We start from the raw sequence: 12,276 nt of genomic DNA on the forward strand, positions 1-12,276 counted from the left end.
CGGAGGGACAGCCGGCAGGAAGGAGTTCGCGGGCTTCCCGGAGCCCCGTCCTGCTGCTCCCCGCTCTCCCAGGAGAAGCCTCAGCAGGCCTGCACCGAGCGCGTCCGCCGCTGGGGGGAGCGCCTGCCTCGCGAGACGCGACGCAAGCGCGGGGCAGTCCCGTCTTTCGCGGGAGACCCCCCCCACCCCCAACCTCCTTCGTCTGTGGGGACCGTGGCGTATCCCCAGGGTCTTAGGAACCTGGAGCTCAGGCGCTCAGATCTGTCTCCGGAGCCCTTTTTCCCGGCTCTGGTTTGCTCGCTGGGACTTGCCTTTCTGCAGTACGTGCGGGTGTTTTGCTTCTGATTGAAACGGCAGTGCTCATTCTACAGCGAGTTACTGGGTTATTAAAAAATGAGTCTCCTCCACATTGGCTACGTTTGGGACAGTGGACGCTCCCCTGGGATTCCATGAAGAGGAACGCAAAACCGTGGCCATTTCCCAGTGATGAACTAAAGATATTACTGAATGTGAACTGTGTTTTTATATCATTTTAACTCATGTAATAACTTGTTCCTCTTGTATGTTGCAAGGATGACAAAAGAGCAATTCTATTTGTGATACTAAGTGCATTTTTAACATATTTGGCTTCAAGTGAGCAAAGGTGATGGACTTACTGACAAGTGTACCCAGGGAGTCATACAAGTTATTCCTGTTGCTCCTCCCCCAGGCCCTGCTTGAGAGGAAACAGTGCTGCTGACCCACCTCACAGCTCTCCCCAGGGACCTTCCCCGCCCGGAGGGGGAGCTGTCAGAACTGCCCCCCTGCACGGCAGGCCCCCACGACAGCTGTTCTCTTGCTCTCTGGACAGCCCCTGCCTGACTGGTCCCACCTCACCTACACCCACTCGCATGGCTGGCCTTCTCTCCTGGAGCCTGATCAGTAAAAATGCCTACGTACTCGCCCCGGGCCCAGCTGGTGGTTGCTGGTACTGTGCTTCCAGAACAAACGGTTGGTTTATGCGTGGCCTAAAAATAGCCAGCTTCAGGTAGATGATGCCTCTTAAGTGTGGGCAGCACCTCGCTGGGTGTTTGGCTTTGACTCACTGCAACAGGGGCACTTCTGCTCCAATGCCATACACATTTTTTCCCCTGGAAGGCCTTCTGTTTTGTAAAATCATGCAGAAAGAAAGAGAAAGAAAAAAGAAGAAAACAAAGGAAGGAAGGAAGGAAGGGAGGAAGGAATGGAGGAAGGAAGGAAGAAAGAGGACTTAATAAGGAACAACAGGGCTAGGACCAGACCACTGGAAACCCAGGGCGCATGGGGACCAGGGCCCTAAAGAAACCAAAGTCAATCAGTTAAAATCGCTACCAACGTGCAGTTTCATCACAGCTCATCCCTTGCATCCGTGCAGCCTTGAAGCCCGGGGGCTCATCTTCTCCTTGTGCAGGTCCTGGGAGATATTATCTTCTAGCGCAGGGCAGTGATACCAGAACTAAAAGGTGGTCCAGGGCAGCCTTTCTCCTCCATCATGTTCTGCTTGGCTTCTCGGGGACCCCTAGGGTCCACGCCGCCCAGCACAGTGCAGCGCCGGTGTCCTGAGGACCTCACCCCGTTCCTGGCGCTAGAGAGAAAGACTTTCTTCTCCAGATCTTCATAAATACACTGTCCTGGCGGTCACTTTAACTGTGGGACACCTTGCCGGCCCACCTCCAAACATCACCACGCAGGAGGAAATGGAGGACCCCCAGGACCACTTCCCGGTTTACCAAACACCCGAGGGCCCTACGCACAGGGGACACAGTGAGGGACCAGGCTGAATCTGACCGTCTGGTGGCCGAAGCACCAGGGGTCGTGCCAGCCTCCGGGTGGAAGGGCCCATGCCTGACGTCCACCGGGCACTGTGGCAGTTCAGACGCTCCCTGCTGAGCGACTGATGACTTTTTAGCAGAGGATAATGACCAAACACTCTGAAATGACCGTCAGCTCCAAATCTCAGATGCTCTAGTAGGAAAGGGTACCAAACCCCTCCCCCCCTTCATCTCCATGTCAGAGCTCTGGATGGGTGGGAAACTCACCCTGGAGAGAAAGAAAGAGTCAAGGTCTCCCTGACTCTGTCACTGGGGTGGGATGTAACCAGGTACCTCGCAGTGCCTCCATGCACACAGCTAGCCTCCAGGGACTTACTGTAAACTCCCGGTTGGGGGTGGAGAGCTGTGCGAAAACAAGTCAAGCACCCGGGGTTACACTTTTACCAGGCAAACCCTGTCCTTTTGTAACGTGGTGGGTGGGGTGTGTGGGGAGATGAAGCTACGTTCATGGGAGAGACCTCAGTGATCACATGGGGTCTCGGCAGTACAGAAACGTCCCCCCTGGGGACGGGAGCCACCCCTGCAGGCTGCTGAGGAGGGGGGTTCGAGGCTGCTGGTACCCTGCTAACGGTGGCCCGGAGCAGCAGATGACCTCCATGTCCAGTTTCTGGAGGCAACCCTCTAAACTGCTGTGTGAACTGGGGGTGACCTAAGTCACCCCAATAGCTCCAGTAACTCCCATTTGGCTAAATACGGCTCCTGTGGTCAGCCAGGACCTGGAACAAAAATCGGCTGTGCCCCCATCATTGAGAAAATCCCAAAGTGCAGTGTGTGTGTGTGTGTGTGTGTGTGTGTCTGTGTGTGTGTGTGTGTGGTGTGTGTGTGTGGTGTGTGTATGTGGTGTGTGTGTATGTGGTGTGTGTGTGTGTGGTGTGTGTGTGTGGTGTGTGTGTGGCGTGTGTGTGTGGTGTGTGTGTGGTGTGTGTGTGTGGCGTGTGTGTGTGGTTGTGTGTGTGTGTTGTGTGTGTGTGTGTGTGTTGTGTGTGTGTGTGTGTGGTTTCAGACGTGTATGTTTAGAAGAGAAAGAAGAAAAGAAACTAAGTATCAGAACCCAATTTATGCTTAAAGTTCATGTGGAAAACCTCTGAACTCACAAAAAAGTGGCTCCCAAGAGTAAAAACTTTCAGGCCAGTTAGAAAGCAACACTTTTTGGATGTAAAAGCAGCCATGTCCACTGCAGGTCACCTGAAACCAATGTCAAATGTGCTTCCTGCAGATTAGCTCTACTGCTGCCAAACTGCAGTCTGGAAAATGAGACGTGCTTTGGGTAAAATCCGAGAGAGGGAAGGGGTGCATGCCAACGGTCGCGACCCGTGCCGTTCGCATGGCGTCGTACAGAACCAGCGCTCACTGTGCTAACAGAAACTAGGACGCAGCACTGAAGTGCATGTGCACATACGTGATCCACATACACATGTGTGTCCATGATGCACAGACAATTCTAATAATTTGTTTTAACCTCTTACGAGCGGCTCCTTACATTTAGTCAGTGTTAATGGAAACCCATGGGTCACAATGTATAGGAACTGAAATTAGAAAAGAACCCTATAGCCTATTTTGAAAATACCAACTATTTGATAAATTATATTACTATATTCTACACAAAGGTATCAAAGAAAGCCCTTAACACAGACGGAGAATGAAAAAAGCTCACGACCATAACTACCTTAAATAAAATTAAATATCAGTATTCTGGTATCAGGTAAGAAGAGAATTACCTAGTGTATAAGACAGGAATGTCAGTGTATAGTATCTTTAAAAAACCACCTCAGTTTCTCACAGACAAGCTTAACAAAGTTATTAACAATCATATTAACATTTGCATGGCTCTTAGAGTTTTTGAAGCACTTTAACATCTATTATTTCGCTCTGTCAATGTAACTGAGATAGCTTTCTACAAAATAGAAATGCAACAGGAGTGCAGGCAGGAGGAAAGGTTAAACAGTAGAAGCAGATGAATTTGTTCAACAAGTCAAGATACTTATTAATTCATTTGTTTGAAACAAAATAGCTTGGATTAGATACCCCTGCTTGTCTGCCTTCTTGGGCAGAGAAAGGGCAAGAATAATTTCCACATATTCGCATCCGCCGTTAGTTCACAGTAAAGGAAATAAAATCCTACGCTTTATTAGAAGAAAACCTAACGTAACCGCAAACAGCACTTCCCACAAGTGGGCTCGGCCGCCTGCGGGGCTCAGCACGGGGGAGGGGCACTCGCCCGAGGCCCAGGTCTGGGGCACAGGTGCTCTGTGCAGAGCAGCTTGTTCTGATCCTGCCCCCTCCTTGGTCAGTGGTGGCCTTCTCCCTGTTTCTGAGCTTCAAAGCCTTGTACCAATGTCTGATTCCTCCTTCCCCTCCGTCAGCTGCCGGCACCTCCTGTTCTAACTCTTGTTCTCCCCCTGAGTCTCCTTAGTCTGGTTCTGGGGCCTTCACTCAGGTTCCTACTGTGATACTACGGACCATCTACCAGGTCAGGCCCCCACCCGCTCCGGACACCCCAGCAGCCTGACACTCCTCAAGTTCTCTCGGTACCCCTTCAGTGGGTCTTCCCTGCACCGCATTCAGTACAGACTGTGAAGAGCGGCACTGGGGGCCTGCAAACGCCACCCTCTCTGTCCTACCAGCTGTGTCTCTATGTCTCTGCACTCACTGCCCCATCCACGTAAGCCACGGCACCGGACTTCCTCCCGGTCCACGCCTACCGTCCTGCCCTCTACACCTGTAACCTCCTCCTGGGAAACCTCCTCATCGACGGGCCCGTCCCTAGTGCTCACCCTGTAAATCCTTTCCTGACTTCCCTGTAACTCAGCGTGGCCCCCCTCTCCTTCCCTCAGGCTCTTTACGTCGCGGTAACCTTTCCCTTCTCCCCAGGGATAGATGGCGAGCCCCTTGAAGGCAGGGACTGTACTTTCTTATTGCTGCATCCCTGACGGGCTAGCACAGTGCCCCGTTTATTGGAGAGACTCCATCTCCGCTGAGCTGTGCAGAAAATCATGTATGTTTTTTTATAGAACACAAGCGTGAAGGCAGGTGAGGTCATTCTTGGCTCAAGCCTTTAGAAAAGAAGGAGGCCTCCCGTTCCCTCCAAACACTGTTACTCACCCTCCTAATGAGCGATCAACAGCCAGTAAGTGACTCAGCCCGGGGATGTGATTCAAAGCTGCAACAGACGTGAGCCTGAGTCACACTGGCAGCTGGGCAGTTCTGTCCTGCTTTTCATCCGAAAAGCCGGAGGGAACGGCCACAAGAACGAGCGAGTGAACCAGGGGCAGATGTTGTAACTGGACAAACAGCTCGAAGCTGGGTTTCCAAGCGTGGCAGGTGGCTCATTATGCGTGACAGAGGCACAAGAGCAGGCTAATCAGGCCTAGATCCCACAGCTGCGGAGATTCAAGCCCTGTGCAGTACGCCCTCCGGGGGGACCGAGTGTGAGGGAGGGCGTGTGTGTGAGGTGGGCCCGTGGGATGCTTTCCCTTTGCCGGTAGAGCAGAAAAGTGCTAATATGCACATCAGATACTACGTGAAAATTAGCAGTGCTGTATTTGCTGTTGACCTTTTTATTTTGGCGAAAACTCTTAAGATTGACCACGTTCTAAATTATGAATAACTCAACTTAGAAATTATTTACGAGTCTACACTGAATTTTACAGTGTTCAAACAGGAAAGAAGCCTATCCCATTTTTTAAAAAAGGGTGAGAAAGAATCAAATTTAAAAAATAATCTGGATTGAGTTAAAAAATCTTCTGGGAGTATGTTTGCACATTTTGAGTATAAACAAAAGTTTTCTCACTAACACAGAATTTTAGAAAGGGGTTTAGGATCATCTGCTAAGATAGCCTCGGTCCTTTTATCTGACTGGGGACACAATCCTTGCAGGAACATGCAATAATCTTATTTCTAAGCGCTGCTCCAGTTATGCCAGAGAAAAGAACAAAGAAATGATCAGCCTATGGAAAGGCATGGCAGGAGGAAGGAAGGAACATTAGAGGAAAGAAGAAAAGAAGGAAGGTGACGGGTTGGGGGGCAATGCAGCTAGGAAAGACAGCGAAAGGCAGGAAGAAAGACGACTGTAGGAGAGCAAGACCCAGAGAGATGGGAGCTTCAGAGGCGCCTGGCATGTCTGAAATCATCAAAGGGGACGAAGGCTTTGCCATCAAGGGAGGTGCGAGGAGATGCAAGATGATGCAGACACGGCGGTGTGGGGGGAATCCACACTTTCCAAAAAGCAACAGAGGACCTCAAAGCTGCATAGTTACAGAAACATTCAAGGGTAGACAAACTGTGACCTGAAGAAAGTGCCACAGCAATTAAGAAAGAAACAGCCACTAATACTTAAGTTTCTAACCCCCAGGCGTGTGGTACGACTTTTAGTCTATTATGTCCTTTAATCCCAATGCCAATCCAGGGGGTAGGCATGGGTAGACCCACGTGATGGATCAGGTAACTGATAGGGAGGGTAAGGAGCTGGTCTGAGATCTCACGTCTGGTAATGGAGCCAAGGTCTGATCCCAGCGGACTCCTTCCTTCACTCACTCATTCATTCACTCTCTCAACAGATGTTCACCACTGGACACGGCCAAGCTCCTGGGTGTCACTTACTGGAAGTAGCTGGTGAAGAAAACAGACAAATTCCTTGCTCTCGGGACCTTATCATCTAGTAAGAAAGACAGTCAATAGCTAAATTAACCAATGTCTAATTATAAAATTTGAGAGACACTAGGAATGAAACGGCCAGAGAGGAGTAATGGAAAATAAAGCAGGCCAGAGAGTCTGACGGAGCCTGAGGGTTGGGAAGGGGCCACAGAGGAAGGATAAAGCCCACAGAGGTGAGGGAGCTGGCGGGGGGGGGGGGAACGTGCAAACGACCCCCGCGGGAGAAGACGCACGGCCAGAGCGAGGTGGGCAGGCCCGGAACGTTTTATTCTAGGTGCTCTGGGAAGGCAAAGAATGATGTTACCCGGGCTAGGTGTGAACAGGCAGGAGGCGCTGGCAGGTTTCTAGGAGAGATGACAGTGGTGTGGCCGTGGCTGGTGACAGGGGAGGTGGAAGGGTGGACTGGAGATGGAGCGTGGTGGCAGGAAGAAGAGGCCTGGGGGACAGAAGGGATGTGAGGGGCGCAGGAGGGGGAGCCACCGAGAACCACGCTAGTCCTGGGCGCTGCCCTGCCCTGTATGCATGTATGCCTTTGATCTTCTTGGCATGTTTCTTTCTTCCTTTTTTAAAATTATAGTTGATTTACAATGTTTCAGGTGTACAGCAAAGTGATTCACTCACATATGTACATATATATATACATATGAACATATCTATTCTTTTTCAGATTCTCTTCCATTATAGGTTATTTCAAGATACTGAGTATAGTTCCCTGTGCTATACAGTAGGTCCTTGTTGGTTTTCTATTGATATTCTACATCTTAGCACATTTCTTATACCAAAGAGTGAGCTAGATTTTAAACTGATTTGCAAACTGGTGTTTTACATGTGTATCTTTTCTAAGTAATTCATGTGCTAAAATCTCCGTTTCCACACTGAGCTCACCCTGGGATGGCCACCCTGCCCTGGTCCACACTGTCCAGGAAGGGATGGGGCAGAGCAGGGAGAAGTCCTTTCTAACCGGGCCACCTGGGGTAGGACCACAGCCCTGCCATTTCGCTGGGCAGATACAGAGAAGTCACAGCGCTAAGCCTCAGACTTCACGTTCACACGTGGCAACTCTCTCACAGTTTGCTTGTGAGAATCAAATAAGATCACTTGCAGGAAGTCCTGGCCTGTAGCAGGAAGTCAGTGTTAGACTCTCCCCTTCCTTTCCTTCCCCATCATGGTGAGGAGAAGGCCATCGAGAGGTCCTCCGAGAACCCCCCCCTGTGACAGACGCACGGTCTGAGACTGTCTTGGGTAACTGGGATGCACTCCAGGGAGGACCGCAGATCCCGTTTGGGGTCCTGAAGTGTCCATGCACGGCAATTCTCGCTCTATAACAACGACCTCAGCCCCTGCCTAGGGGGGCTGCCAGATAAAATACAGGATGCACAGTTAAATTTGGATTTCAGATAAACCACAAGTATTTTTAATGTATAAGTATATTCCAAACGCTATTTGGGACATACTTATACTAAACATTTTCCATTGTTTAACTGAAAGTAAATTTGACTGAGCACCTGCTATTTTTTTTTTTTTTCTTTCCAAATATGGCAAATCTGCGACCAGGCAAATCTCTGCATTGATCAGGAATAACTGCTCCCACACTCTCCCTTCACAGTCCCCCGAGATGCTCCAATTCTTCTCTGTACTAGAGGTTATGTCCCTCACCACCCTGGTTCTCTACTGCTTCTCTTTCTTTCTTCTCTGCATATTTCATGCACCCCCCTCTCACTCCTATCATATCAATATAGGAAGGTCCAAAGTCTCTGGAGTAGCCCTCTGGTAGGTCCAGAATTTGACTGCAGGGTCATAAAGGATGCTGCTGTGGGGACCGTGTGTGTGTGCGTGCGCCTGCTGTGTCCACTTCTTAAAACGAGGACTGTGTTAACCACGCATCACAGGGAATACATCTGGAAAGTTTTGCAGTAGCAGTGACTTAAACTTGCATCCACACCATGGAAGCTAATGGAAGCTGCTTAGACCCTCTGAGTAGAATCAGTTAGTGAATAAACTGAAGGAGAAAAAGCTCTGAGTTCATTCAATAACCACCATTATCAAAAGTCAAGAGTTGGAAACCCTTTGTTTTAAATCACACTACATGAAAAGCACTTGAACGTGAGGGCTACGGTTTCATCTGTCTGAAGGCGCCTTTTATACAGTACATACTCGGGAGCTTCCGTTCCCAGTTTCAGTGCTGAGGGTAAGAACGGAAGAGGGCAAACAACCAGTTAGTTCCAGAGGCATCCCGAGCAGCATTCCTGTTTACCGTCCCACAGCAAGACAAGGAGCTTTTGTCCAGAAGGAGAAACAACGCACCGAGAGAGACAGCTCTGTTATTCACACATTGTCAGGTGAACTTAAAGCACCTCCTATCAAGAGTTACTTCACAGCCTGGTACAAGCTCGTTTTCTCTCTGTGGACTGGGAACAGAAAGTTCAGACCGGTGCCCGTCCGGGGACAACACTTTGAGCAGCAGTGGTAGAGGAGACCCCAGAATTTTATACGCCACACCCTCAGTAAAACAACACAAATGGGGAGATCTCCCCCTTCTGGCCACTTCGTGGACCAAAGACCCTCTTATTCCCTTTCAGTGAACGCACAAAATATGTTTTGCACTCTAACCATCTAAGTAAGTCTAGGTATCTATGGAAACGCGCGCCCAGGTCAGAAAGGGGAGGGGTTGTGCTTACTCTTCTTGTCGTAAGTCACTGACGCTGCGGTCCAGGGAGATCATGTCACTCGCCACCATGTTAAATCCAAACTCTTTAATGCTGGCTTGAACTGCATGTTTGAATTCTGGTCCCAAAACCAACGGCTTGGCTTTCTCTCCAGGGCCACCAACCACTCCGTGAGGCTCGGGCTCTTTGGGTTCAAAGTTACCGAGGACCCCTGGGCGGAGCACAGGATCACGGTACGTGAAAGTCTGAGGCTTAAATGTGAGATACTGCCTCTGCATTATGTCTTTCTGGTTATCTCCTCCAGCATGGCGCTCTTGTTCATGTTTGGCCTTGTTTTTTCTTCTAATAGACTCTAAGTCCACTTCTACTCCTTCAACATGAGGCCAGGGCACCACGGGTTTGAATCTGTCATCCCCAGGAGCTAGTCCATTGCCCCCTCGGTCAGGCATGGGGTTATTAACAGCTCTGTCTTCCTACACAAAAGGGAGGGGGATATACAGTGAGTACATGAAGGCAACCACAACAGAGTTTATGACACCAATTTTCATGTTTTCAAAATAGCTGAGGCAACAATCAAATGGTCTGAAATATGAAACAGAAGCAGGCCATGAATCAGGGCCCCCATTAGAAGGTACCTTTCCCAGGGGGAGCCAAGAAGAGACTATTTCCTTGTCTAACCGTTCCAAAACAAAGAGGTGGATGCATTTTTTTACTTCTCCCCTTATAAAGACGACTCTATCAAAGACCCCTTAATAAAGCATATTGCTGTTTTCTTTCTTTTTCCCTATTTTTTTGGCTACGCTGTGCAGCATGTTGGATCTTAGTTCCCCCACCAGGGATCGAACCCATGGCCCTTGCAGTTGGAACCACGGAGTCTTAACCACTGGACTGCCAGGGAAGTCCCAAAGCACACTGTCACAGGTCAGAGCAAGGAGGTTCTAGGACCTGTGACTAAAGGAGGCACTTAACAGGTCCTGTTGTACAGTGTGGTTTTCCCAGTTATCTGGTGTACGAGGAATATGATGTTTTGTCGGTCACACAGCCACATGGTGGCCGTGCTGTTAGGCATCGCCCACCCCGAGGCTGGCTTCGTGCTCCAAATGCCAGAGGAACAGGGCTGGGATTTGCACTCAACAGCCCCCATTAGGTATTTCCTGCTCAGTGGAAGTTTAGCTGAGTTCCAAACTATATTAAAAAAAAAAAAAAAAAAAAGCCCTAGTGACTGTAACTGAGTCAGCTGGGGCTTTTAAACCACACCCAGTACCTAAGTTGGCCACGTTCCAGAAGCGTCCCAAGGAAACACAGACGCTGTGTGTACAGGTATTCTGGGAGGGGTGTCTCCCTTTCCTCACCCCCTGCACATATCTTCCCGTCAGAAGTCCTGAGTGCACGGTGTCCCTGGTGGCGCAGTGGTTGAGAGTCCGCCTGCCAATGCAGGGGACACGGGTTCGAGCCCTGGCCCGGGAAGATCCCACATGCCAGGGAGCAACGAAGCCTGTGTGCCACAACTACTGAGCCCACATGCCATGACTACTGAGCCTGCGCTCCAGAGCCTGCGAGCCACAACTACTGAAGCCCGTGTGCCGCAACTACTGAGCCCGCGGGCCACAACTACTGAAGTCCGCGCGCCTAGAGCCCGTGCTCCGCAACAACAGAAGCCACCACAATGAGAAGTCTGCGCACGGCAACAAAGAGCGGGCCCCCCCCACCCCCGCTCGCTGAAACTAGAGAAAGCCCACGCACAGCAACAAAGACCCAACGCAGCCAAAAATAAATACATAAATAAACAAACATTAAAAAAAAAAAAGAAATTCTGAGTGCTTTTGCTTCTGGGGTGTCACATGTGAAGTTTTTCCTGAATCCATGCACAGAGCCTTGTTTCTCAACGTCAGCATCACCTCCGTGGCTTTAAGTATACTGACGTCTGCGTCCCACCCCTCAGACACTGTGATTTAATTGGTTGGGGCATCAGAATTTTAAAAGCTCCCCAGGTGATTTCAATATACATCAGGCTTGCGCTCCTCTGGCTTAAAGGGAGCACCTCCAGCTATAACCAGCAGAGGTCGATAGAGAATGTGTGCAGCTGGGCTGGAGCGAGGTGAAGAGGTCAGAACCGGAACCGCAGACGGCCGGCTGGTCTGTCACCCCCCTCACGCCAAGATCCCCTGGTTCCTTAAGAGATTCATGAAAGAATTAGTACCCCCCTCCCACTGACATGTTTCTACAGTGTTAGAGCTGTCTTGAAAAATGAAGTTAAAAACTTTAAAGAGTACAGAAGTAAGGCTCCAGGTGTGATGCTGATATGCAGGTTGCCGTCTACCAGTAGTTTATCTAGAGACAAAGGTCTCTTTGGAAAGTCAGCTAATTCAAATGTGAATTTAGTCGATGATGAAGTTTTGGTAACGCCTAGCTAAGGATTGACTTGAGAGAGTTCAAAAAGGAATTTAACAAGTTTATCTCTTTGTTTAGGTAACACTATAAGCATGTGATACAAAATTCAAAGGATCGCAAAGGGCATACAGTGAAAGGCAAGTTTTCCTACCTTCCCTTCCGCAGAGGTGCTCACAGCCAGCACTTCCTTGTGAACCTTCCTAGAGATATTACATGCAGATATGAACACACATGTGTATGTATGACAAGAATTTTTTTCTGAACGTGGGACACAGATTTTAATTGACCGATTAATTTTAAAAGGAACCGTAAGACGTTACAACCAGTTCAAAGGTGAATCCAAAGAACAGACAAATACATAAATATCAAGAACACTGCAAAGAATTTACAAATAGAGGCAAAACTGGTAAAACTGGTCAATATCCAGAGAGCAGTAACCGACTGCATTCCACAGTACATGACTGCCATTTCAATGGACAAGACGTCTGTGCATTACTAGCAGTTTTCTATCATTTACAGGATGGTAAAACAGCTCAGAGATAATGAAAGGGTGAGATAACATAGAAAGCCGAGTTAGATAATGCACCCCATAATCTTTCTGGTCCATTTCAAAGTTTCTCCACAATTTTCCTCCTGTAGCACAAAACAACATAAGATGCAGCACTTCGCCTAACCATCTAATGTGATGCCTATCCAGGTACAGGTGGATAAGCCTT

At 49.2% G+C, this 12,276-nt stretch overlaps 1 protein-coding gene and 2 long non-coding RNA genes across 7 annotated transcripts in view; 2 read left to right on the forward strand and 1 right to left on the reverse strand.

Moving 5' to 3' along the window:
- The window catches only part of GALNT7 (polypeptide N-acetylgalactosaminyltransferase 7), a 117,953-nt gene that overhangs the window by 50,537 nt on the left and 55,140 nt on the right, over positions 1–12,276 (reverse strand). For all 5 annotated transcript variants that reach the window (XR_009541705.1, XR_009541704.1, XR_009541706.1 and 2 more), the window contains exon 2: positions 9,182–9,642. Coding sequence is in view for 2 of the 5 variants with exons in the window: in XM_060155816.1 (XP_060011799.1) it covers positions 9,182–9,642 (461 nt within the window). In the remaining 3 variants the exon portion in view is untranslated. The remainder of the gene's footprint in view (positions 1–9,181; positions 9,643–12,276) is intronic.
- On the forward strand, positions 5,136–9,399 carry LOC132523930 (uncharacterized). The gene is made up of 3 exons (XR_009541709.1): positions 5,136–5,254; positions 6,407–6,507; positions 9,324–9,399. It is a non-coding gene; the product is annotated as an uncharacterized LOC132523930 (long non-coding RNA).
- Positions 9,759–10,919, forward strand: LOC132523061 (uncharacterized). Its single transcript, XR_009541417.1, has 3 exons — positions 9,759–9,864; positions 9,979–10,090; positions 10,546–10,919. It is a non-coding gene; the product is annotated as an uncharacterized LOC132523061 (long non-coding RNA).

This window comes from Lagenorhynchus albirostris, chromosome 7 (genome assembly GCF_949774975.1).
Source record: "Lagenorhynchus albirostris chromosome 7, mLagAlb1.1, whole genome shotgun sequence".
Classification (NCBI taxonomy): domain Eukaryota; kingdom Metazoa; phylum Chordata; class Mammalia; order Artiodactyla; family Delphinidae; genus Lagenorhynchus; species Lagenorhynchus albirostris.